The sequence below is a fragment of the Bufo bufo genome, chromosome 2 (assembly GCF_905171765.1).
Source record: "Bufo bufo chromosome 2, aBufBuf1.1, whole genome shotgun sequence".
NCBI lineage: Eukaryota > Metazoa > Chordata > Amphibia > Anura > Bufonidae > Bufo > Bufo bufo.
In genome coordinates this window covers 550,944,575-550,971,551 of record NC_053390.1, presented here as the reverse complement: position 1 = coordinate 550,971,551, position 26,977 = coordinate 550,944,575, and the positions used below count along the sequence as shown (strand labels likewise).

The 26,977-nt window shown below is 43.8% G+C and overlaps 1 protein-coding gene across 1 annotated transcript; it reads right to left on the bottom strand.

The window, feature by feature from the left end:
- Positions 1-303: 303 nt before the first annotated feature.
- AREG (amphiregulin) lies at positions 304-6,894 on the bottom strand. The gene is made up of 6 exons (XM_040418111.1): positions 6,830-6,894; positions 5,320-5,505; positions 1,886-2,072; positions 1,573-1,731; positions 1,041-1,125; positions 304-483 (listed from the first exon to the last, which is right to left on the bottom strand). Exons 1-5 carry the CDS (start codon positions 6,876-6,878, stop codon positions 1,041-1,043), a joined length of 666 nt encoding a protein of 221 aa, XP_040274045.1. The 5' UTR covers positions 6,879-6,894; the 3' UTR covers positions 304-483.
- Between the last annotated feature and the right edge of the window lie 20,083 nt (positions 6,895-26,977).

The window sequence follows — 26,977 nt, the reverse complement described above, 5'->3', positions numbered from 1 at the left end:
ACCATACCTGATGCAACATTTGTGATACAGCCAGAATAAAATCTGTTCAGGAATTTTGAATAATGGTTGCCATTACCAGTTCATGCTGCCAGCATACACTTGGTGACAGCATACTTTAAGGAGAAGCTTCATTTTCAGAGCCCAATAGCACATAGGTTGTACAGTATGTCCCCTTTGGTGTATTGTGCAGGGGGAGTTATTGCACTTTGTCTGAGACCACTTTAATTGCTGGCAGGATGACTAGCTTTAATACACATTGTCACAGCAAATTCACATGTTGGATAGAAACAGGAAAGACTAAAGTTTATAAAAAATGAATATTTTTATTTAAATAAAAATACTTAATAAAATTAGTCAATATTAATACACAGTAAAATATTAAAAATAAATAAATATCTGTAAAAAACACAATAAGAAGGCGCAGCTCATCTTCACATTCACCTTTGAGGTCTGGCAGTGCTTTTTTGTAAAGCCAAGGGCAAGCTAGGAATAAAATAAAATACAATTAATCTTCATGATCACTGTTATTTACCATTTTACTTAATTAGATCAAGATTAGGAAGGGGGAGGAGAAGAGAGAAAAAAAATAAATAAAAAAAATGCACCACACAAAAACAAAGCCTAGTAAAATCTACCCAAACAGATGGTGGAACCAAGTCAAAGCACCATTTCCCCTCATACAGTTAGCGTCAACTATAAAGACTTTTCCCAATCAAGTCCTTCAGACCAGGGTTCCTCAACTTCAGTCCTCAGGGCCCACCTGCCGATTTGAGAATATTCCACAGAATGAATACCTGTGGTAGGTCCTGATGCATTGACACTAAACATGACCAGCAGGTGGGCCCAGAGAACTGGAGGGGATGAGTATTGCCTTAAAGAACCCCAAGGGTGCATGATGATCAGTTTATACAACCCTCTACTGACATGCTATAGGGAGGGCTTTTTATTTATTCTATCTGTAAATGCCTGTGGGCATGCATCTTTGTAGAGAATTTTTTCTGCAGTGTACTGCGCGTTTAGTTTTAACTTCTTATACTTACTTAGACATCTTCACTTCCATGGTCTTGTCCCAGTTTCTTGGTCTCCTCTGCTTCACAATCATAGGAGGAATATTTCCTTCTTGTGCTAGAGAGAAAAATTGGAACATCAGCAAAAATACAATGCCATGAAGTTCACTTTTTCTTGTCCCATTATATGAGGCTGTGTCAAACACCTTTCTTTGGGCTTATTCACACAAACATGGTCAGCCAGGCAAACAGTCTGCATCTTCCCTATCTCCCAGGCTGATGACATTATCACACTTTATGATAGTCAGCTCCTATCTGGTCATGGATCTACTGTAGTCCCATCATGTGATTATAGTACAATAGATCTGCAATCACATATCAACACACACTAGGTCAGTTCGAGTCAGGGGAGCAGTGGCCTGACAGACTGCATTTCCCAGGCGGACCATGGTCATGTGAATCAGGCCTCCATGGACAAGAATATTTGACAGATCTGGTATTTAGGCACATGACTTTAGACAACATAATGATGTATTACAGTGGAAAAGTCAAGTCGATTACTTACTGTACAACTATGATGATGATTATGGCTGTTATGCTGATAACTGATAGTAGAACTGCTACAACTGCCAATATAGTGGTCGTAGTCATATCATTATGGTCTGTAGTCCCCGTTCTCAAGTATCGTTCTGTGCATCTCTCTCCAAAGTAGTTCTCATGACATCTAAAAAACAAACAAAATTACCATTAGTACTCTATGGGCAGGAAGTTCAAGTAAAAGAAATTCACCGCAGTAAATAAAAATAAACTAAATTGGAGACAATAAGGTAATTTATATAAAAAAGGAGAGATTCAAGGTTTTGAACACTTGTACTCACTTGCATGAGACTGCTGGTACTTTTGCTAGGTATCTGCACTTTCCATGAACGCAGAAGCTCTTATGTGTAGTTTGGCAGGGGGTCTTCTGTTTATTCTTCTTCTTTTCCCCTTTTTTCTTTTTATCTGCCTTCTTTCCCACAGTAGAAGCAGTTACATCCCCATCAGCTGGCTTAACAACAGCTTGTACTGGAAAAGAAAATATATCATTTATTGGAAGGTTGATACTTCTAAGATTCACTGCTCCAAAGTAAGAACCTGCATGGAGTTCCCACAGACGGCATGTTCTGCTCAGCCTTTAATATGTTTCAGAAGGGTCTGAACTACAGAGTCTTTGGAAAATTTGACTTCCTGCCATTAATGCCTATAGGCATAACCTCAAATACTGTAAGAGATCCTACTGAACCAGTTTTTCAGAATAAGGGTCCATTCACACGTCCGTTGTTTCTTTCCTGATCTGTTCCGTTTTTTGCGGAACAGATCTGGACCCATTCATTTTCAATGGGTCCTGAAAGAAAAAAAATGAGGGAAAAAAAAAAAAAAAAAAAAAAAAAAAAAAAATCGGACAGCTCAATGTCTGATTTTTTTTCAGGACCCATTGAAAATGAATGGGTCCAGATCTGTTCCGCAAAAACGGAACAGATCAGGAAAGAAACAACGGACGTGTGAATGGACCCCAAGTCAGGCTACATACAGGAATAATCACCACTGATCTCAGGACCAAAAGTCAGTTCATTTTATGCTAGGGCTAGCAAAGTCATAAAACCTTGATACAGAGTCAAATTAGTAGAACCATGATGGATACAGAATATAGGCTCCTACACAGTTTATGAAAATTAACTCAGGTTAGGATTAGGTCTACGTAAAGAGAAGAGCAATTTAAGGAGACAGTTCTGCTTCCAGATTCTTTAACATTCACGAGAAGCATGAGTTTTCATTTTAGTCGGAAGTGTCGCTTTCAGGAATGCGAGAAATTCTGTACAAAAAAAAGCCCTGAAGAAAGGGTTGGGAGGAGGTCCTGTCATTAGACAGGTTTCATTGCCACACTGAGTCACTGAGGTGAGGCTTTACAATCCACTTTGAATACTACTATGTTATTCAGCTGCTAAGGCGTCTTCAGGAAAGTTAATGGACACTGGAGAATTTATAAAGGGCTAGCTATTGCAAGCCAAAATCCCTTTATGGAACACATAATGAGTCCAGTTCTTTAATCACTGCTACTGTATACTTGAGTCACCATGTTATAAAAGCCATTGATATATGGAACATCAACAGGCCTGCCCTTTGGACGACATGGCAATGCAGAGGTGCCAAGCCAACAATACTAGTGTACACGGGATCTCCCAACCGATTCTCTTGTTCTCCTGGGAAATAAGCCGATGCCAGAGGTGCCTGGCAGTGGCTCTCTCCACAGAAGACCAATTTCTCCTCATAAGTGTAAAGTTGTAAGATCTTTGAGCCAACAGCTATTCAATCATTATGCCCAGCTTAAGACTGGTCATACATATTAGATGGCCTACAGCTCTCCATCCCAACATGTGTGTGTCATGAAAAAGAGGAGGGGGAAAAGGACACTGTCGGGTCACTTCTGGCATCCTTTATCTCCCAACATCCACCGACAAGATGACCCTCATGCACATTAGATAGTTGGCCAAAGTTTTTGAAGTGTCATAGGTTTTGACTGGTGGGGGTCTGAATGCCAAGTTCTTCCCCATTGATTGCTAAAATGAAGCTCACAGTGTGTTCTCCCTCCTGGCCTAAAGGGGTTGTCTCACTTCAGCAAACAAAAGTTATCATGTAGAAAGTTAATTCAAGGCATTGCTTGTATCCAGGGGTTATGACCACCTCTACAGTGCAGATACAAGAACGTCAGGACGGGAGCTGCTGTGCATGCATGCCTATGTGCACTCCCAGACACCAAAGGCTGGTGTTTTTTCCTATAGTGTGCAAACACAACCACTGTTGCTGGGTGGTCGTAACCCCTAGATATGAGCAGAGTATAATGTGATGGAAAAATGAATTAAGCCAGCAAAGGAGGCAATATGGACAGTCACAATACATTAGTAAGTGCCTCGTATTAACTCTCTACACGTTAAAAGACCATTTGAACGAGACATTCCCGTCAAGGAGTCGAAGCAAGATGGACTCAAAGATTTTCTGTTCAGTCCATCACTCTTCCTATCCTGCTTCCCTTTGTTCTAGCGATCGGGGAGGTCTCAGCGGTCAGACCCAAGCAATCAATACCTTTGACTTGTCACTGACATATCAAAAGTTTTGTAAAACCCCAGTGACTAATACTTATGCATTATAGTTTTTGGTTTATGATGGGAAATGCCCCCCCCCCCCATCATGTGCTACATTAGGCATCTTGCACATGAACAGGTGCACCCCGTGGCTGTGCTGCGGACTGCAATGCACGAACACCAACCGTTGGGCAGCCGCAGTGGATCGCGGACACATTCACTTTAATGGGTCCGCGATCCGGAAAAAAGATAGGACATGTTCTCTTACATGTTCTCTTTTTGCGGAACGGAAGTACAGTGTAGTGCTTCTGCATCTCCGGATTTGCGGACCCATTGAAGTTAATGTGTCCGCATCAGTGATGCGGAATGCCCACGGAACAGTGCACGTGTATTGCGGATCCGCAATACTGCCACGGTCGTGTGAAAGAGGCCTTAGGATTACATTTACTAGCTTAGTTGCAGAAGCCTTAACACATTACACATACACAGATCAATGATATCCGGAGTCCTAATCCACAGAAACATTCAATCCTACAGATCTATTGAAAGAGAAACACATAGCATCCCAGAGGCTGTTGAGAAGGTACTAAATCTGGAGTGGCGATTCATTCCTGGCAATAGAAGAAACCTCTGCAATGCATTTCCAGGCCCACACAGATAACTGAAGACAGACTTCACTCGGATACACCTTAGATTGTGAGCCCCATTGGGGACAGTTGGATGCTAATGTCTGTAAAGCGCTGCGGAATATGGTAGCGCTATATAAGTGCATACAATAAATAAAATGGTTGCACAAAAGTTTGGTGATCAGACACATTTTGGGGAGGTAGGGGTGTGACAGTTATGTCTATTCCTACAAATGGGGAGATTATAGATTGGGGGAAGATAGTCTATGGAATCAAATGGTTATCCCCCTCTCCCCATTACAGATTCACTGCTAGAGCCAATAAAAGGCTGAAAACACCAGATTGTACCAGACATCATATTGGATCCATGATCAAGGAACCACAGGGGCTTCAAAAATCCAGTGTTAACCCTGAACCCTATGTTTAGTGGATTTACTCCAAATAACTGATACATTCCTACCATTATTCCCTCCACTCAGATTTATAGGCCAGGGAACCCATTTCAATACATAAGCAATGACATGTACACAACTACCTACATCATAGTACAGACAATTTTATACATACCTCGTATAATATCCTCTACAGAGTGCCCTGAGAGGTCTTCTTCAGGATTTTCATCTTCACTGTATTCGTCATCGGGAACTTCAATTACATTTTCCAAACCAATGTGGTGACCCTCCCCAGACAACGTCACTGTGATCTCATTTTCAGTGGAATTCGATAGAGAACAGTGTGCGGTGTATAGGCATGCTGCGGATTTAAGACAACAAGTCAAACACCTTACATGGCACAAGAAGAAAAGACAGAATAGCTCGACATCTTTAGAAGGTACTACCCCATGAAAAAAAAAAAATATATATATATATATATATATAAACACACACACGAGAATAGTGCTAGAATGGTAAGAATTGAAACTCCATGTACTGCTCCCAGGATCTGCATGGAAATTTCAGGGAGGGTTGGGGTTAATCAGCAGTCATTGATTTTGCCTGGACAAACATTACTCATCAGGCAAGTCCTGCAGATGCCATTCACAAAGCCACTAGTGACCTGCGTACTACTTCACAGCGTGACAAGCAGGGACTTGCTGAAAGCCTCTGCCTAAATAACTCAATATCTAACTCACAGGAAACACAAGGAGCCAATGAAACAGCGTGGCCATACGACCGACGGCATCCCTGGCAACCATCGTGCCATCTAGAAGACCAAACCTTCTAATAGGGGGTTTAGTCCTGATCAATACACAGCAAGGGTACTTTCACACCAGCGTTATTCTTTTCCGGCATTGAGTTCCGTCCTAGGGGCTCAATACCAGAGAATAAAAATTAAAAAAAAAAAAAAAGATCAGTTTTATCCTACTGCATTCTGAATGGAGAGCATTCCGTTCAGGATGCATCAGTTCCATCCCTCTTACGTTTTTTTTGGACAGAGAAAATACTGCAGTTTTCTCTCCGGCCAAAAAGACTGAACACTTGCCGGATCCAGCATTAAAATTTCCATTGAAATGTATTAATGCCGGATCTGGTACCAAAATTTGCACACCTTTAAAAATTAGGGGGGGGGGGGGGGAAATAAAATACCAGATCCTTTTTTCCGGATGACAATCGGAAAGACTGATCCGGTATTGCAATGCATTTGTCAGGCGGATCCGTCTCACAAATGCATCCAGATTGCCTGGTCCGGCAGGCAGTTCCAACGACAGAACTGCCTGCCGGAATTAGTGTGAAAGTAGCCGTAACACAAGTTAGTAAAAGTAACTTTCTTCATATGAAAATGACAGATGGGATTTCTCAGGATCGCTCCCACAGGTCCATCAAGATGCCTTCACAAGACTCATCATATCCCTAAGTGGAGCACATCAGTTGCTCCCTAGCAATCAGCTACCTTTGCCCCTTTAAGTGGAATGAAAGTCTAGTGCTGAGGAGCAACTGAGAAAATGTAAGAACACAAACTATTAATTGGTCATGAAGAATAGAAAGAGCAAACATCTAATATTCTAAAGAAACCCAACCTCAAAGCAATATACATCGGGTAAGAAGGAGATGCTGAAGCGCAAGCGGCTATCACTCACCTAAGAAGAGCAGGACGCCGCCTACTACATGGGAGCGCTGGGAGGACATGACTGGAGCAGCTCGGCAGCGCACGGCGATATGAAGTGCCTGCTGCGCGCTCCTCATATACAGCACATGGGCGAGTCACATGACGACACGGTGACGTGCCGGAAGCGTGGAGTCCTCCGCGCCATAGCACACCTCTGGTAGGGTCACCTCCGCTGCCCCCGGGCGGCACGTGTCCTCTGTGTAGACAGGGGGAGAGTGTGTTCATGTTCCGGAGGGGTGCTGCTGGGCGTGAGAGCTGGAGCCTGGCCGGTTGCTGTGGCAACCCCTTTATTTTATTGTGTATAGTAGAGAAGGTGATGCCCATGCCAGAGTTTGGTTGGTGCTCTGCAATAGTCACACCTGCCAAGTCTTCCAGAGACCGCTCTGAAGAGCTGGCAGATCTTGGGCTCTGCCTGGAGGGAAGTCCTCCATGAACTTCAATGGGATGCAGCCTTGGTGCTCAACATTGAGGGGGTGAGGCGCCTCATGATAGGGGGCATGGTGCTGGTGTGGTCTAACAAAAAGTGGAACATTTTCGTCTGTGGGCGACCCAGTTTCCCATATGCCACAGACAGAAAGCTGGCGAGTATGAGTTCAGTCACAGATTATAAGGGCTCTTTCACACCTGCGTTCTTGTCTTCCGGCATAGAGTTCCGTCGTCGGGGCTCTATGCCGGAAGAATCCTGATCAGGATTATCCTAATGCATTCTGAATGGAGAGTAATCCGTTCAGGATGCATCAGGATGTCTTCAGTTCCGGTACGGAACGTTTGTTGGCCGGAGAAAATACCGCAGCATGCTGCGCTTTTTGCTCCGGCCAAAAATCCGGAACACTTGCCGCAAGGCCGGATCCGGAATTAATGCCCATTGGAAGGCATTGATCCGGATCCGGCCTTAAGCTAAACGTCGTTTCGGCGCATTGCCGGAGCCGACATTTAGCTTTTTCAGAGTGGTTACCATGGCTGCCGGGACGCTAAAGTCCTGACAGCCATGGTAAGTGTAGTGGGGAGCGGGGGAGCAGTGTACTTACCGTCCGTGCGGCTCCCCGGGCGCTCCAGAGTGACGTCAGGGCGCCCCAAGCGCATGGATCACGTCATCCATTCGCATGGGGCGCTCTGACGTCATTTTGGAGCGCCCCGGGAGCCGCACGGACTGTAAGTATACCGCTCCCCACTACTACTATGGCAACCAGGACCTTAATAGCGTCCTGGGTGCCATAGTAACACTGAAAGCATTTGGAAGACAGTTCCGTCTTCAAATGCTTTCAGTACACTTGCGTTTTTCTGGATCCGGCAGGCACCTCCGGCAACGGAAGTGCATGCCGGATCCCAACAACGCAAGTGTGAAAGAGGCCTAAACAGAGCTGCTTTTGTAAGGCTACTTTCACACTAGCGTTCGGGGCTCCGCTTGTGAGCTCCGTTTGAAGGCTCTCACAAGCGGCCCCGAACGGATCCGTCCAGTCCTAATGCATTCTCAGTGGAGGCGGATCCACTGAGAATGCATCAGTCTGGCTCCGTTTGTCCTCCGCTCAGCAGGCGGACATCTGAACGCAGCTTGCAGCGTTCGGGTGTCCGCCAGGCCGTGCGGAGGCAAACGGATCCGTCCAGACTTACAATGTAAGTCAATGGGGACGGATCCGTTTGAAGATGACACAGTATGGCTACTTTCACACTAGCGTTCGGAGCGGATCCGTCTGATGTTTCATCAGACGGATCCGCTCCGATAATGCAGACGTTTGCATCCGTTCTGAACAGATCCGTCTGCATTATAACTTAGAAAAATTTCTAAGTCTGAAAGTAGCCTGAGCGGATCCGTTCAGACTTTACATTGAAAGTCAATGGGGGACGGATCCGCTTGAAGATTGAGCCATATAGTGTCATCTTCAAGCGGATCCGTCCCCATTGACTTCCATTATAAGTCTGGACGGATCCACACGGCCAGGCGGACACCCGAACGCTGCAAGCAGCGTTCAGGTGTCCGCTCACTGAGCGGAGCGGAGGCTGAGCGCTGGCAGGCGGATGCATTCTCAGTGGATCCGCCTCCATTGAGAATGCATTAGGGCCAGACGGATGCGTTCGGGGCCGCTTGTGAGCCCCTTCAAACGGAGCTCACGAGCGGACACCCGAACGCTAGTGTGAAAGTAGCCTATGGCTCAATTTTCAAACGGATCCGTCCCCCATTGACTTTCAATGTAAAGTCAAAACGTATCCGTTTGCATTATCATGAACAAAAAAAAAAAATTATTTTTTTTTTTTTTGTTCATGGTTATGCAAACGGATCCGTTCTGAACGGATGCAAGCGTTTGCATTATAGGAGCGGATCCGTCTGTGCAGACACCAGACGGATCCGCTCCTAACGCAAGTGTGAAAGTAGCCTAACACGTGTTGCCACTCTTACACCCTGCTACTGTCTTTATTGGTCTAACCTCATGCATTTATTCCAGGTCCTCCACAATATGCCTGGTTCACCAGCAGCTGTACTTAGATAGAATGGAACCTCCCATTCCATTCTAACCCCCCCCCCCCCCCCTTTCTGGAGAAAGGTGGGCGAGTCCCAATTCCTGCAGGAAGGGTGGGGACCAGTTAGTTCCAGTCTAGTTTACCCCCAGCTAGGGAAAGGTGTGCAGGGGCACGTGCCCACGCCAGCCAGAGCACCTTAAGCTCTGCTGGCCATGGAGGCCAAAGCTTAAAGCCTTAGGAGCCAGAAGGAAAGTTCCCTGGCATCACCTAGAGTCAGACTACAGAGAGAAAGTGCAGCTTTCCTATTCAGCTTAGCAGTACAGCAGAGAGAAAGCAAGCAGAGTTATTGAAGAAGCCTGCTGGAACCAAGACAGAGCTTGAAGATTGTTTTGATGAATGCTTATTCAAGTAAAGCTGCTGTTCAACTACATACAAGATCTGGACTCAAGTTATTCTATTATCCTTCAATTATTCCCCCTATTTATTGCTTCGGAGCCAAAGCCTGGGGTCCAGCTGTATCCAGGTAGGAGCACCGTGACACACATAAAGAGACATTTTAGGCCGCAACATACCACTCGGCATTTCCTACACCTGGGATGCGTTATATAGAGGGCCTTAGGTGGAAGGCGCCCCTTGCACTTTCATCCAAAAACAGTGCCACACGTGTTCACAGGTCGTCTGTGGTATACGCTCAGCCCTATAAGGCTCAATTCACACATCCGCAAAATTGCGGAACGGATGCGGACCCATTCATTTTCTATGGGGACAGAAAAGATGCGGACAGCATACAGTGGGCTGTCTGCATCCGCATTTCCGTGCCGCGGCCCCGAACTTCCGGTCCGTGGCTCTGCAAAAAATAGAACATGTCCTATTCTTGTCCTCAATTGCGGACAAGAATAGGCAGTTCTATGGGGGGTGCCGGCCGGGTGTATTGTGGATCCGTAATACACTACGGACGTGTGAATGGACCCTAAATTGGAGGCAACATTTTCAGTGCTCAGAATAGTGTCAAAAATGAAAAGAATCAGCCGCCTAACGAATCCCTTTCTGCTGTTATGATTCAGGTTCTTGGCCATCCTTAGTATTATTGGCGCAGTGCACAAGTGCCTGATGTCACTGGAGAAGAGTCCTGGACTCTTATGTTCTGGGTTGAGACCCTTAAAGGGGGTTTCTGGGCATTTTAGCTAATTACCATGTGGCGCTAACCTGTGGAGGGAAGCTCTTACATAGTATGAAGATTTGACTGAATGTATATGTACTCATGAGGGTAGATTTATCAAAACTGGTGCAAAGGAAAGCTGGCTTGGTTGCCCATAGCAACCAATCAGATTCCACCTTTCATTTTTCAGAGCTCCTCTGGAAAATGAAAGCCTAAAGATTGATTGTTATGGGCAACTATCCAGTTCTACTTTACACAAGTTTGATAAATCTCCCCCCTAGTGTACAATTACTTTAGATTTCTTAGATTTCTTGCTCGTATCATTGGGGGACACAGGAGACCATGGGTATAGCTGCTGCTGCCACTAGAAGGCGACACTAGGCAAAAAAAAGTGTTAGCTCCTCCTCTTAGCTATACCCCTCCTGCATACACTGAGCTAATCAGTTTTAGCTTAGTGTCTGTAGAAGGCAGGGCGTCTTCTTTTGTTATTTTACCTTTTTTTACTCTTTAGGTACAGGAAACAGAGACGCCTGGCCCATCCGTTTACCCGGGGGGAAGTCCGGTGTCTGTTCCCCTCACCGCCTGTCCTCCCCCAAGAAGGCAAAAGTGGACCAGGGCGGCTCAGATCCCCTGCATCCCGCCAGCCATGGGGTCACCTGCATTTCTGCAGTCCCCCCCCCCCCCCCCCCCTCCACTCCAGCCTCACTACCACCTCGGTGCTAGTTGCTGAAGAGGTGACCGTGCTGGTACCCCGAGAGGGGGGGGGTACAGAAGAGGATGAAGATGGGGTTAGTATAGTGAACACAGGGTGAGTATAACCACCTCCCCCAATCTCTCACCCCCACCTCTCCAATTATTTTAATACTGGGGGGGGGGGAGGGCACACTGACCACCAATGATTTTAATACTAGGGGGGGAGGGCGAACTGGGGGCTGATGGAGAGGCATTGGGGCTGATGGAGAGGCACTGGGGGCTGATGGAGAGGCACTGGGGGCTGATGGAGAGGCACTGGGGGCTGATGGAGAGGCACTGGGGGCGGGTGAGAGGCACTGGGGGCCGATGGAGAGGCACTGGGGGCTGGTGAGAGGCACTGAGGGCTGATGGAGAGGCACTGGGGGCTGATATGAGGCTACTGGGGGCTGCTATGAGGCATGGGGCTCTTATCTGAGGTCTGATTGGGGGTCATTCATATTGGGTTCTGAGCTGAGGTGTTATCTGAGGTCTTATTAGGGTCTTATTAACATTGGGGATCTTATTGGGGCTGTTAGCTGAGGTCTGATTAACATTGGAGGTCTGATTGGTGGTCTGACCTGAGGTGTAATACATATTTTTTTTTTTTACGGAGCAGCTTGGAGATAAAATGCCTCACAGTCTCCCACACTCCTTCTGCCCGGCCAAGCCATCCAGCACCCCTGAGGCCAAGCCAGCCAGCACCCCTGAGGCCAAGCCTGTCAGCACCCCTGAGGCTAAGCCAACCAGCACCCATGAGTCTTCCGAACTGTAAGTAAATTATACATAAGGGGAGCTTATAGTATGAAAGAGACGAATTATGTCAGAGCAGCTCTTCACCTACACGTGTATCAGCACTAGATATATACCCCTTACTCTCCCTAATACCCAAACTACACAAGATACATATCTCTACCTTCTGTCTAATACACATACACACCCCACGATATGTTCTTTCACCTTCTTGTGTTACAGACCCCTGTACAATTTAACAATCTTCTTTAAGGGTCCATTCACACGTCCGCAACGTGTTTTGCGGATCCGCAAAACACGGACAGCAGGAATGTGCTTTCCGCATTTTGCGGACCGCACATTGCAGCACTTATAGAATATGCCTATACTTGTCCGCAATTGTGGACAAGAATAAGACATGTTCTATTTTTTTCGAGAATGGAAGTGCAGACCCGGAAGTGCGGGTCCGCAATTCCGTGTCCAGGCAGCACCACGTGCTGCCCCATAGAAATGAATGGGTCCGCAATTCCGTTCCGCAAAATGCGGAACGAAATTGCGGACAAGTGAATGGACCCTTATACACAGACATTTAGATTCATACATTTTCTATACTGGCACAAATGTGTTGCCAGTGACCAACTGTCTGTGCTTAATCCTACGCATAACCATCGCAAGTGCATGAGGAGCTGCGGATGTGGCAGCGAGGTCCGAGAGGTATGTTGGGGTGGGAGACCTGGGAGGGGGGGGGGAGCCCATAAATTTTTTTTGCTATGGGGCCCAGTCATTTCTAGCTACGCCCCTGTCTCCTGCACCCCCTCTCTCCACCCCATACCTCCGTGGCCGACCAGTACCAGTTCCCAGAGGTTATATTCCCTCCTGAGGCGACCACTGCATCCAGCTGCCGGGTGTTGAGTACGCCCGTCCTAGGTCTCCTCGTTCTGGGGTTCGAGAATCCCATTGCCGTACTTCCTGGCCTTCTGTTCCGGCCGGAAGTCCTTCTGGTCGGCCCGCTCCTACTGGACCGCAACTTCCATCCTGGGGTATGGTGGGAGGAGACTGTTCCCCAGGTGCAAAATCTTTGTGCCCAGACGTCCCCCTTCTCCAAGAGCCTGCTGAGCTCCGTCCCCGGGCCTCTCTTGCGGGGTCCCCAACAGCCTCTCCGAATTTACATCAGCCCAACAGGATACTGTACATGTACAGAGGGACTCAGGTATATACCATCTACATGTCTTGCAGAAGGAACCTGTGGTGCACAATCATTAAGTGACCCACTGATATATACATTTCAAAATCTCAGTGAATATGTGTCACCCACAGGTGTAATCTGACGGCAATCCTTCTCAACCCCCCTTCCACGGATACGCACTGGCGGCGTATTTGCATTAACACTGGTTGCTGTACATCCATCATATTCTTCTGGCCAGAAGAGTGGCACTGGGGGACATTACTGGCCAGAAGAGTGGCACTGGGGGACATTACTGGCCAGAAGGGTGGAACTGGGAGACATTACTGGCCAGAAGGGTGGCACTGGCGGACATTACTGGTCGGAAGGGTGGCACTGGGGGACATTACTGGCCGGAAGGGTGGCACTGGGGGACATTACTGGCCAGAAGGGTGGCACTGGGGGACATTACTGGCCAGAAGGGTGGCACTGGGGGACATTACTGGCCAGAAGGGTGGCACTGGGGGACATTACTGGCCAGAAGGGTGGCACTGGGGGACATTACTGGCCAGAAGGGTGGCACTGGGGGACATTACTGGCCAGACTAGTCCTCTGCCAGTTGCCAAGTAATTCCTTCCAGTTTTCCCAGTTTTTCCTGGGTTGAAGTATCCCATCCCGATACTTACACATTTGGTAAGGTTGTGCCTGGGTCTTCCTGTTGTCTCGTACATACCCAGATTCTACAGACTTGTTTCTGTTGAGTAAAAACCCCTCAGTTTTCCATGGGGCCTATTGTCATGCAAGATATCCTGGGTTTCCAGTCCGGGTCCCCACAGCAATTCTGTGGTCCTCGTTATCCGGAATTACCTTCCACACATCATCTACAGTTGTCAGACATGCTTATCCTTGTGGATATTATGTGCTGCTATCCACATCTTCTGAAGACCCTTGAGCCCTTGGGCTTTGTTTAATTGGGTTTTCCTATTTTGCCCAGTCTAAGACGCCATGCGTTCTACGCTCTCTGGCTGGCCTTCCTGATTTATGCTCTTCCTGTCCTATTCAGGGTTCCTGTGCATCCTTTCCCCACATTTCTGTGCGGGATCCAATGGACAGCCTTAGATTTGTTCTAATCTTTTGTTCCCTCCCAATGGAACTACTTTGGAACGTCCCATGGTCTCCCCCAATGATACGAGCGAGAGAAGGATTTTACAGGTAAGCACACAAAATCCTATTTTCTTTAGGTCATGTGAATAACTGAAAACAAACAGGGGGGATATTTCAAGGAAAATTGTCTTGGCTGCCCATTGCAACTAATCAGTTTTCATCTTAAATTTTCCAGAGGTGAAATTGGATTGGTGCTATGGGCAACTAAGGGAGAATCCACATCACTGTTATTTTTCTGTTCTGATCAGTCAGAAGGACAGAAAAATATAGAAAAAAAAACAGATCCTGCATGCCTACATTTTCCGTAAAAAAGAAAAACGGTTCTCAGACGGAAATGGCTCAAACAGATGCCACATATGGATAACTGATGCACAGAATCATTATTATTATTTTTTTTTTACAGGATCCATTTTTCCCCCCTTTATTTTAAAATAACAGTGATGTGAACTCTACCTAAGCCAGTTTTCCTTTACATCAGTTTTGACAAATCTTCCCCGTAGTCTCTGTAGAAATTCCAACTCCTTAAATATATTATCGCAGTGTTTTAGGGATAGGCTGTCTGTGTTAAATCAAAATTTAAAGTTTTTATAGAGTTAAAAGATCTGTAAACATGACCTGCACCAAAGCCCTTGTCTGAGAATACGTAATTCAAGTGCGTAACACAAACATTCCTTCTCTGCCTCTGCATCTTGCCTTAACATGCTGTGGGGATTCGCTCTGGTAGTTGGGATAAGCGGGTGCAGTACAGAGGCAAAGTACAAGTTCGTAATTCAAATGTCTGTGTTTATTCACACATAAGGTCAAACAAAAACACTATTTGCAAGGTTGATTCACACCGAGTAGAAAATTTGTGCATAACAAAAAACGTGATATTGCGAGTGCCGATGCCTTCTCTAACAGCTGAATGGCTGGGGTCCCAGGTATCAATCAGATACTGTGACCTATCCATTTATTTCACTAGTCTATTTTGCCCTTAGCTTCAGGCTGCATAAGGTTGATTCCCTTTAAATTTCACCATGATGACTTTTTCTGGGGACAGATATTGAATCCTGGATGTTAAGAAGACAAAAAAACAAGTATTACAGAAAAAAATATATGTATTGGCAACCAGTATTTGTACATTGTACATCGTCCAGTTGTAATGCCTGATTAGATTGACCAAACCACGAGACTGCCATGGTCTGAGAATGGAATAGATTAAATACAGGAGAGAAGTATGTGAATCCTTTAGAATTTTCTATATTTCTGCCCAAATTTGACATAAAACTACTTTAGATTTCCACACAAGTCATAAAAGTAGATAAAGATAACCACATCAAACAAATGACTCAAAAGTTTTAGACTTGGAAATTTATTTATTGAGGAAAATGATTCAATATCATGTCTTTGAGCGGCAAAACTATTGAACTTTAGCTTTCAGTCTCAGGTGTGACCCTTGTACAGCAGTAACTGCAACTAAACATTTCCGGTAATTGTTGATTAGTCTTGCACATTGACTTGGAGGAATTTTAGCTCATTCCTCCATACAAAACAGCTTCATCTCTATCATGTCGGTTTGTTTCCTCCCATGAACTTCTCCCTTTAGGTCCTTTCACAACATTTCTATTTGATTAAGGTCAGGACTTTGAGTTAGCCAGTCCAAAACTTTGGGGATCATTTATGATCAGAAATACGGCTATATTAGGTTATTTGCTATAAATGTTATTTGCACCGCAGTCTACGACTTTTCTCCGCTCACACCAGCGGAGAAAATGGTCTAAATGTAAGACAGCAAGGAAGCTGGCTAACATTTAGACTGGCACTGGATACGCCAAAGTTATGTAGGGGCTGACTCCTCTAAAAGCTGTATTTTGGTGTCATCTGTCCGTAAAACACTGTTCTGGAAGTCTTCTGGCTTGTCCGGGGATTTTTAGCAAATTGCAGATCGGCACCAATGTTTTTTTTGGAGAGCGGCAACTTTCTCCTTGCGGTCCTGCCATGCATACCATTGTTGTTCAGTGTCTAGCTGATGGTAGACTCATGAATATTAACATTAGCTAATGTGAGAAAGGTGTTTAGTTGCTTGGAGGTTACCTTGTGCTCTTGGCATAATGTTTTTTTGGCTGACCACTCCTGGGGAGGGTAATAATGGTCTTGAATTGCCTCCATGTACAGACAGTCTGTCTGTCTGTCTGTCAGTCTGTCTGACTGTGGATTGATGGAATCCATACTCAACCTAGCTCTTATTTCACCTTTACCTAACATTATCTGCTAACCTTAAAGGTTTACATACTTTTGCCAGTCACAGACATGTGATATTGGATCATTTTCCTCAATAAACAAATGTCCAAGTATAATATTTTTGACTCATTTGTTGGATTTGGTTATCTTTATCTCCTTATAAGATGTGTGAAAATCTGATGTTGTTTTAGGTCAAAGTTATGTAGAAATCTAGAAAATTCTGAATGATTCGCAAACTTTCAAGCACCTCTGTATAAGCAAAACAGAAATAAGATTTAAGATATATAGTAAGCTGAAGTTGAGAATCAGGATCCACACATTACATTATTTATCCCAAAGGACTCAGGGCAGGTTGCCCAAATATAGGATGCCTTGTCATTACATGACATAGCATTCCTGGGACACTGCAAAAGGGCCCCTCTTTATAAACACTGAAGGCTGGATTTGCCCTGCATTTTTCTTACCTCCATTTAGCAGATACCCCATTAAAACTCTAGGCTTACGTACTAAGCATATCCATAGGGTTTCCAGTATGAGATGGAGGACAAAAGAATGTCCTTTTGTTGTCCATCTGGCTAGTAAACGTCAGTGCACTGAGGATAGAATGGAATAGTAGATTTCGCTGTTCTATCCTGCAGAATCCAGTAAAAAGACCCATATATGTTAAGCATATACATATTTTAACATGGTAGCTTTTGGGATCTTGAATTCCATTATAGAGCATCCAACACTGACATCCGTTAAACATATATCTCATGAGTTTTTCCAGTAGCTTTACATGACTCATCTGCTAAACAGATGGCATCATACCCTACTGGTGACGAATGCCACTGTTACACAACAATCACAGCCTCCGTTTAATGTATACATCATGAGTTTTCCACGGCTTATACATTAGAAGGAGGCCAAAACTGTTATGTGAATATAGATCTCTACTTTAGTAACCGGATGCAGTGCTCTCTTTCTCCCCACAGCGGGCATGTGCTGGAGGAGTTTAGCAGTGGGCTTATTACTCAGCTGCTCTATTCCTGTGTGCACATGTTTCAGATTAATGGAGCGCCTATCAGGTGCTCATCCAGGGACTCAGTGATCTATTTAAACCGCTTGCTAGCCATACACCAGTGCCAGTGATAGTCTTGTGTGGGCTCACTAGCTAGGTTCCTGGTTCCTGTTCCTGTGCTGATTTGGATTGCTCTTGTCTCTTACAGCTTTTCCTTTGACCACTCTCCATCTCTCATGATTTGTACTGTGCATCCCGTCTGTTTCTGACCTCGGCTCATCTTTTGACCACTCACTGTCTCTCATTTTTGTACTGCCTTGCCCTCCTGGTCATGACCCATTTACGTACAACTCTGTCTTTGTTCCATTTGACTCTAGGTGTTTGTCTGTCTCTGCACCTTAGTAGAGTTGGGACTGTCGATGAGTTGCGGTCTTGCTACGTAAGGCTTGCACTGCAAGTAGGTAGGGAAAGCTGGCTGGGTTCTAGGTTATGGCTCACTGTCCGTGTCTGTCCCTACCTACAAGTGTTACAATCATATGTGCCATGTTAATACCAAAGCATGTCCGATGCAAGCACCACTTTGGGGACAGGAGGGCATATGACTTGCTGTCACTTGCTGTGAAGTCATATTAAATGGGTGTGTGTCTTGTTATGGCAGATATATAGCAATATTCTATGTGTAAGTGTACAAGTCATATTGTAGCACCTCTTTGACCAAAACTGTTATCAGCACTACAACATAAAAGCCTGATATTTCAAACATCTAAAGTAGTAGTTTTTCTTTTCCGAATGCCTTAGACCATTACTCACAAAGTATAAATACAGTGATGCTATGAAAGTGCACCACATGTGGAGGAGTGTGCATGCCAACTACTAAATTACTTGTCTAACAGAGTTTCTGATCTTTCTGATCGGTTTCTCAGTCTCTGCCCCTTAATATGACATAAGCTGAATAATCAGCCGTGACTGTCCAAGAAGAAAACTTAGAGCTGAACTAGACACATTTCTACATGTCTAGAATTTCTCCCCAAGGGAAGCAGTTTACTAAAAAGTACCAGACATTCCCTCATTTCTCCCTCAGAATGAGACCTTCATCAACAATAACTCTTTACATTTTTTTAACATTTCTTTATCTGGGAATATGTGAGATGTAAATATAGTTCAGAAAATAATTTAACGGGTTCCCCAGGATTTAACAATTGATAACCTATACCTTATAGTGAAGCAAAGTGAAGCATTCAAGGAGTTACAAAGTGAAAATAAGAAGCCCGGAAATGTGAGATCACCCATAATGCGTGCAGCCAGCCAATCCGCAGATAGCCATCCCCTGTGATGTCAAAGCCCTATGAAAGCCTCATGCCGCGCGGTCTCCACCATTGTCCTGTGAGCTGGGGAGAAACATGACAAGCGCTTATGCGCTAGGGACAGTGTTGCTGAAAACGATTAATAGAAGAATTCTATACCAATAAGATGGAAGCTTTTATTATTCCAGTGCCCAGTGTGCCAACCAATACCATGCAGTCTGCACCCCTTAGTGGGACCAGGTCTTAATCATTACCACCCTCAAATTTTGCTGGCTTTACTTCCTAGAAAAGTCAGCAAGATGCAGTGAGAGGAGGAGCTGAATGTTCCTGATGACATATTCTCATCGATATTAGATGATGTGGAAAAGGAGGAAAAGCAGATGGCAGAAGAAGGGCTCCCACCTGTAGGGCAGGAGAGCGCTGGGGTTGGAGAAGTGGGTATGCCAGCCGATTGTGCCCCTACCTAACCAGCAAAACCCCATAACCAGCAACAACCTCTGTTTAAAATTGCAGCGCGGCCATTAACAATGAAGGACTATACAGTGCGGTCTTCATTATTAAATGAAAAGCAGCTGGGGGCTAATTGGCCGCGCAGTTCTTCACCGCAGCATGGCCGCAACCCGCCTGCAGCACGGCCACTCTGTATGGCCGTACCATAAGGCAGAGTGGCTGGGGTATACCTGATTTATAGCGATTCATGATTAATTCCTAATGAATCAAATTAATTGGGGAACTTCGGGGAAATTGCCAAATCGAATATTTCAAAACTTTGCTAATCTAGTTATCAATATCGGATTAGGGGAGGGTCCAACATCCTGCATTCCCACTGTTCCAGAGTAGCTCTGGTGCCGAAACTAAACAGCTCCACCCATTGTGTAGTGGAAAGAACTGGTAACTTCAGCGCTACATGGGAAGCAGGTGTCGGACCCCCTCTAGTCTGATATTGATGACCTTTCTTAGGGATAGGTCATCAATGGTTAAATCTTGCAGAACCCTTTTAAGGTCTTTAGAAAACCACGTGGTAACCTTTCTGAGCACTATAAAGGTACATCCACACAGGATATATTTTACTGCAAAAAATCTGCAGCAGAGTTTGCCTTGAGACTAAAACAAAATCTGCAAGGGTTACCTGTGGTTTTTGACATGGATTTTGCTGTAATTCCACATGTAATTTCTTACAAAGAATATGTATGAGCTAAAACTGGAGGCTGTAGGGCATTTTAGTTCGCCGCTCTATAGACTCAGTTGAATGCTGTGTGTACAGAGCTATTCAACCCTAGAGGCAATGCTTCTAATAAACAATGCCTTTGTACGTATAAGACGCAATTCTGTATGCCAAACTTTTTACATATAGCATCTAACACAGTAAAACTCTGCATTAAGTTGTAGGCATGCAGAAGTTCATTAGGGGCCTCTTGGTCCTCTATTACAGCACTATTATGGCTCAATACAAAAAAGTCATAAGGCAGTGTGCATGGGCACCAGTCAGTGATGACATTAGCCTGCACCAGTTGCTATGACAGTGTTACAGAAGTGACACTTGCATGGGAAACATTGATTGACATAGTTGATTTGTGAGTGCTGTTCTCGCCTGTAGAAAATACAGCACGTCTGATTAATTTGTCATATTTTTAGTTGTTACTCTACCAGCTATGAATGGAGCAGATTTCATTTATAATATAACATATTGTAAATGTGTTGGGTTGAGGTGGCCCAGCCACTTCCACCACTCTCTGCCCACTTTTCTTTTTTAAATTGTGGTAAGTAAAAACTTGCATATTTTTGAATATTTTTGGTGACGTAGAACTGACTTATTTGCCCATAGCAACCAATCAGATTCCATCTTTTATTTTTAACAGCTCCTAGGGAAAATGAAAGGTGGAATTACAGAAGTATTTTTCACACTTCTAAATCCAAGTGGAAACATGGTTTTACAAGTGGGAAAAAAAAGCTGATTTTGGTGTGAATTGAGCTGTGGATGACACTTACAGCTTTGTAGTGATTTTTCTGCAGTAGATAGGCATGCTTGAGGATTTGATAATCTGCAGCATCTCTTGACTCCATGGCGATATTTTTACATTGTGAGTGTATGGGGTTTGTTAACACCTTGGCGCTATGAAATTTTTTTTGTTTTTTTTCATTTTTGTTTTTTCCTTCGCAATCTTGCGCATGAGGCTTTAGAGATAGAGCTATATGGCTAAAAATGCCATATTAAAGTGATATAATGGCCATATGTAGTTTTATTCCTCATTGCAGGATAACAGGATGTGAACTGGATGGACAGTTGTCTTTTTTTAGCCTTATAAACTATGTTACTATGAATGAACTATAGGTTGTTCAGAAAAATTACCTGAATCAACAGATACTTTAAACATTCCTAAGTGTGTAGGAATGACAACTGTACTATGTCTGAGAACCATGGTACTTCCCATGGCAGTCATTCACTTTGCAAGTGAGACAGAAGCCAACACGTCATTTTATGTAGCAATCTGCATTTATTGTCTGATGTTTGGTTTGTTATGGCAACTTGTAGTATTCTCTTAAAAGGACTTTGAACTGAAGCTATTGCCGAAGGTGTTTCCACTGCACTGAAATGACCCATGTTGTAGAAGTTATTGATAACGATAATAAAACCTTAAATTTGACGTCAATGATGCTAATACATCATTGTGTTTCATAGCAGCATAACAGCAAAGAAAAGTAAAATTAGAAATAAAAAAATAAAAAAAAAACGTATGTACGCTATATGGACAAAAGTATTGAGACGCCTCTTAATCATTGAATTCTTGTTTCGTTCAATCCCATTGCTACAGGTGTGTAAAATCCAACACATACTCATGCAGTCTGCCTTTACAGATTGGCTTATTCTAAAACTAAAAAGCTCAATGAATTGCAGCATGGTACTGTAATAGGATGCCACAATTGTGACAAGTCCGTTCATGAAACTTCCTCCCTCCTAAATATTCAACAATCAACTGTGAGTGGGATTATTGGGACAGCAACTCAGTCAGGAAGTGTCAGACCATGTAAAGTTACAGAAAGGGGTCACCGAGGTGCTTAGTGCATGAAAGTTGGCAATAACTCAGTGGACTCGGTAACTGCAAAGTTCCCAACCTCCTTTACCATCAGCACAAGAACTGTGTGCCTGGAGCTTCATGTCTTGGGTTTCCAAGACCGGGTAGCGTAAACCATACTGCGGCTGAACTCTGGAGCAGTGGAAATGTTTTCTGTAGAGTGACGATCCACGCTTTTGTATCTGGCAGCCTGATGGACGAGTCTGGGTTTGGTGAATGCCAGTAGAACGTTTCCTGCCTTACTGCATTGTGCCAACTCTAAAGTTTGCTGAAGGAGGAATAATGCTATAGTTTGTTTTTCAGGGGTGAACCTACTACGCACCTTAATTCCAGTGAAAGAAAAATTTGGACATTTGTATGCTTCCCCTGTTGTGGGAACTGTTTGGGTAATGCCCTTTTCTGTTCCAGTTTGACTGTGTACCAATTGGTTGGGTGAGTTTGGTTTGAAAATTGACTGACCTGCACAGAACCTCAACCTCAACCCCATCAAACACCTTTGGGATGAACTAGAGTGGAGATTGTGAGCCAGGCCCTCTCATCCAGCATCAGTGTCTGACCTCACAAATGTTCTTCTGGATGAATGGTCAAAAATATCCACAGATAAATTTCAAAATCTTGTAGAAATGCTTCCCACAGGGATGGATGCTGTTTTAGCTGAGAATAAAGGAATCAACTCCAAAGGAATCTACTCCATATTAATGCCTATGGATTTAGAATAGGATGTTATAAAAGCTCCTGTAGGTTTAACCCCTTAAGCTACTGTGGCTGAAGGATTGTATGGAGTGGGTTGCTGCTCTAAGCCTGCTCCATATGCAGCAGGTACTGGGATGAGCATGACAGGAATAAGCGATGACGATGAAACCCCTCAAATATCACTTTCAGTAGCGGTCGTGGCATCTGTAAGGTTAGGCCTCATGCACACGGTCGTTGCCCGGCCGTGGCCGTTTTGCAGCCTGCAAACAGCGGGTCCACAATATGCGGGCACCGGCCGTGTGCTCCCCACATCATGGATGCAGACCCATTCACTTGACTGGGTCCACAATCCAGAACTGCGGTGCGGAACGGAGGCACGGAACCCCACGGAAGCACTACGGAGTGCTTCGGTGTTGTTTCTGTCCGTGCCTCCGCACCGCAAAAAAAATAGAACATGTTCTATTTTTTTTGTCGTGCGGATGGATCACGGACTCATTCAAATTTAGAAAATTTTAATAATTGCTTCTAAAATTCTAAGCCTTCTAAAGTCCTAAAAAATAAAATGACATTTACAAAATGATGCCAACATAAAATAGACATATGGAGACGTTGCGATCCCCAATGACATATGGAGCAAATTGCGATCCCCAATGCACGGAACAGACGCACAACGGCCATGTGCACGAGGCCTTAGGTAGAGGGATGCAGCTCCCTGCAGTGAAATTGTGGGGCTCCAATCAGTAGCCATAACAGCCTGGGTCCTGCTGAAGCTTCCCAGGCCTGTTATGGTAATCTTTCTCCTGAGCTGCGCACAAACCACATCTCAGCAGGTAGAGTGGCATAATAGATTTCTATTATGGTGAGTGGGACAAGGGATCAAAAGATCTCCGTCTCCAAAGCGGAATGGAGACTGAACTGATGCAAACTGATGCATTCTGAGCGGATCCTTATCCATTCAGATTGCATTAAGGGCAAAACTGATCCATTTTGGACCGCTTGTGAGAGCCCTGAACGGATCTCACAAACGGAAAGCCAAAACGCCAGTGTGAAAGTAGCCTAACTCATACGGTATATGCAAACAGAAACAATGTATATGTCATTTACTTTCAATATGTGTAGTATAGAATTACTCAGACCTCATTTGCATCATTGATAGGCAATGGAATTAAAGGGGTTATCCCATTATTAATATAAAAAAATTAAGATCATACATAATCTAGTACATGACAACTTCTTTCTAAATGTTAGAACCAGTCCTGTACCTCACATGAATCCAGAGATTCCCATTCCCTGCTCCAGTTGTCCTTTCTCACGGGTCTGCTGCAGCTGGTGACAGTTGAAGGATGGAACTGAGCATGTGCTTCCGTCTCAGTGAGGAGGACAGAGAAATTTAGAAAAAGAGCGAACAGCAGGTGGCGATATACAGATAGATTTTATTGAATAACTCAAGTATTCAGATCCAGGTGCTGGTTTGAAAACTATAGAATATTTTTCATGGGACAATCCCTTTAATTAATTTATATCATACCTATGTTTAAATTATCTTGTGGTTAACTATCTGTCCGCTTACATTTTTTTCAATCTCTAACCTTAACAGGCTTTTATAAATGCTGAACCTTCCGCATAGCTTTTACCCCAAACTTTATTTGCACATCAACATACAATGTACTTTATTAGTAGTTTAATTCACTTTAACTGACTTTCCGCCCACAGCGTGTTACTTGAAATTTTCCCAGGACTATCCCCCGCTTATCTTGAATATTTTCTATATTTACTTCAACTGAATCATTAGTGTAACTGATTAGAGAATTAAAACTTAAAATAAAGTTGTTATGTACAGTCTTTAGTCACTGACTATCCGCCTACAATAAAAACTGTACAAATGTCTTGCATTCCTACTTCACACAATCTAAAATGAATTATTTGTGCCAATGTAATTTATTTTTAGACATCTTGAGATTAACTTAATGATGGAGATAAATCTCACTTTCCCTCTAGTACAACTTCTATTTTATACATGTTACTAACCATGTATTTTGTAAGTAAAGTCAGCAAATTTTTTAAATTAGCAGTTTAGCACTTAGAGCAATAGGTCACAATGACCAGATTATGGTCTAAAATAGCAGCAAGGACCCTAATTGTGTCCTTGTAAAATGAATTTTCTTTCACTATTGTAAATTATTTGATCTACCTTTGTATTGTGTCTTCATTTACATTACTCTGTTCTTGAGCTTTTCCTGAACTGAAGCTAAAAGTGTTTATGCCGGGTATAAATAACCAAATGAGGCTGAATGAACTTTCCCTTTTTTGAATGCTCTGACTCCACCCAGGAATCCCATTTATGGATTTATCCCTATTTTTTGGCAGCAACAGCACAAATTTGCTGGGACTGTCTCTGAAAATCAGGGACAGTCCCTGAAAATTAGGGACAGTTGGCAACTATGTAAACTTTACATAAAAGTCAGGGTTGTGACGGAAGAAGCCAATGACGTTGTGACGGAAGAATAATGTAACTCAACAGACAGGTTGAGCTGCCATCTGCGCCTGAAATACGCCTAGTTTAGGCGTATTTCAGAATAGTAAATGACCCCCTAAGTCCTTGTTTTCCATTGACTTTTTAACATTTTATGGATTTTTTTATTTTTTTCAAGTCTCTTGGTCACAATAAACAATGGCTTGAATATATATGGATTTTGGGCATCATTTGCTCCAGTGAACAAGAAATAAAAATGACGAATGAGGGTGTTTGCTCATCGGGTGGTAGACATTTAGTAGGGTGGTTATTTGGGATATCCTTAATGATGTAGATAGTTCGCACATTGGAGCGAACAGATAAAGACCACAACCAAAATAGATATGTTTTAAACACGTCAAGTTGCCCAGCTTCTATTTCCAGAACAGAAGAATAGATGGAATCTCTTTTTTCCAGAATGACATCTCCTGTCCTTGATAGTTTGCCAGTGGTACATGCTATATAAGAACATGATGATTACTAGAGTTACATGAATAATGAGGTCAGTCATCAGCTCAGTATTTCCACTTAGCATATTGTGTCCTGCTATTATTGTTTCCATAGGTTAAAATGACACAGTCCAGGAAAAATGTCTTGAAAGTAGAAACATAGTCCCTGCTACGTCTGTGTAAAAAGATATCATTTTACTCATGATTAAGTGTCAAGGCAAAAGAGACAACTGAATAGGAAAAGTCATCTTAAATTACGGTATATTTACACATTTCCGTGTTTTTTTTTTTCCTAGAGGAAATCATTGTTGTTTTCAATAAAAGTAAAAAAAATTTTTAACTAAATGTGTCCCTCTTCAATGTAGCTTACAACTATCACATAATGATTACAGTGTCCCTACCTGGACAGCATTGCTCTCCCAGATGTACTCACAGGTCCTGAGGCTGCCTGACTGCGCAGGCGCAACCCAAGTACATTGTGGGATGTAGCCCGGCCTGGATCATGTTAACAATGTATGGCATGTGATCCGGGAAGTGCAGGGAGCCTAATTACACTGGCTAGCGCAGCGTTTGCCTAGTAGAGACTTTATCATCATTATCAATGTGAAAAACAATAAAAAAAAAATTACTGATAACCCCCCTACACATATATGCATCCACATTTGTGGGTTCGATTATACTAAAAAATGGCCACAAAGAAAAAAAACTATTCTGAAACTCATCAGTGTGCTATTTGAAATTTGACAAATTACAAAAAAACTGAAGATCTTTTAAAGGGTGGTTACTAGACTCCCTCTCACACACAGTACCTCCCTCTCTACATCTCCTTCATCTCTGTCTATTATCCTGCCCATGCTCTCCTTTCCACCTTAATCCACACCTTCCACTCCATCCCCAAGACTTTACTTGTGCACTAACCAATCAGTACTGCCAGTGTCAGAATGGCATGGGACCCCCCCCCCCCCCCCAACCCCCAACTAGTAAAGTCCATCTGGATCTTCTAGTAATTCATTCCTAACTTCTAGCTGGAATAATAAAGGAATGGCACATCATAGTCATAAGAATAGATGTTCCAGAATTGGTATTACATGGAGAATTCAAATAGTTACTAAAATAGACTTGTCAGGAGAGGTTACAGGTCCTCTTTAAATCTGGTATATAATTATAATCCCAGAATTTCAGAGGAATAAGTCTCCGCACGCCGATTAAGACCCTCTCTCCCCAAGGAGAGATACGGTAGTACCCCCCTAAGTCCTGACAGGCCTCTCACCCAGTTAAGCCAATATTCTCTGCTCTGCACTGATGAGGGGCAATCACCCTGAATCAGCTGTCTGCAGATGAGGTGCTGGCTTATTTAATATCCAAGTCATGTCTCAAGGCTTATTTTAAAAGCTGAACATTGACTTATAGGATAGCTGCCTTACATCTGGTGGCATTAGAGGCAGAGCTTGTCAGGAGCTCATT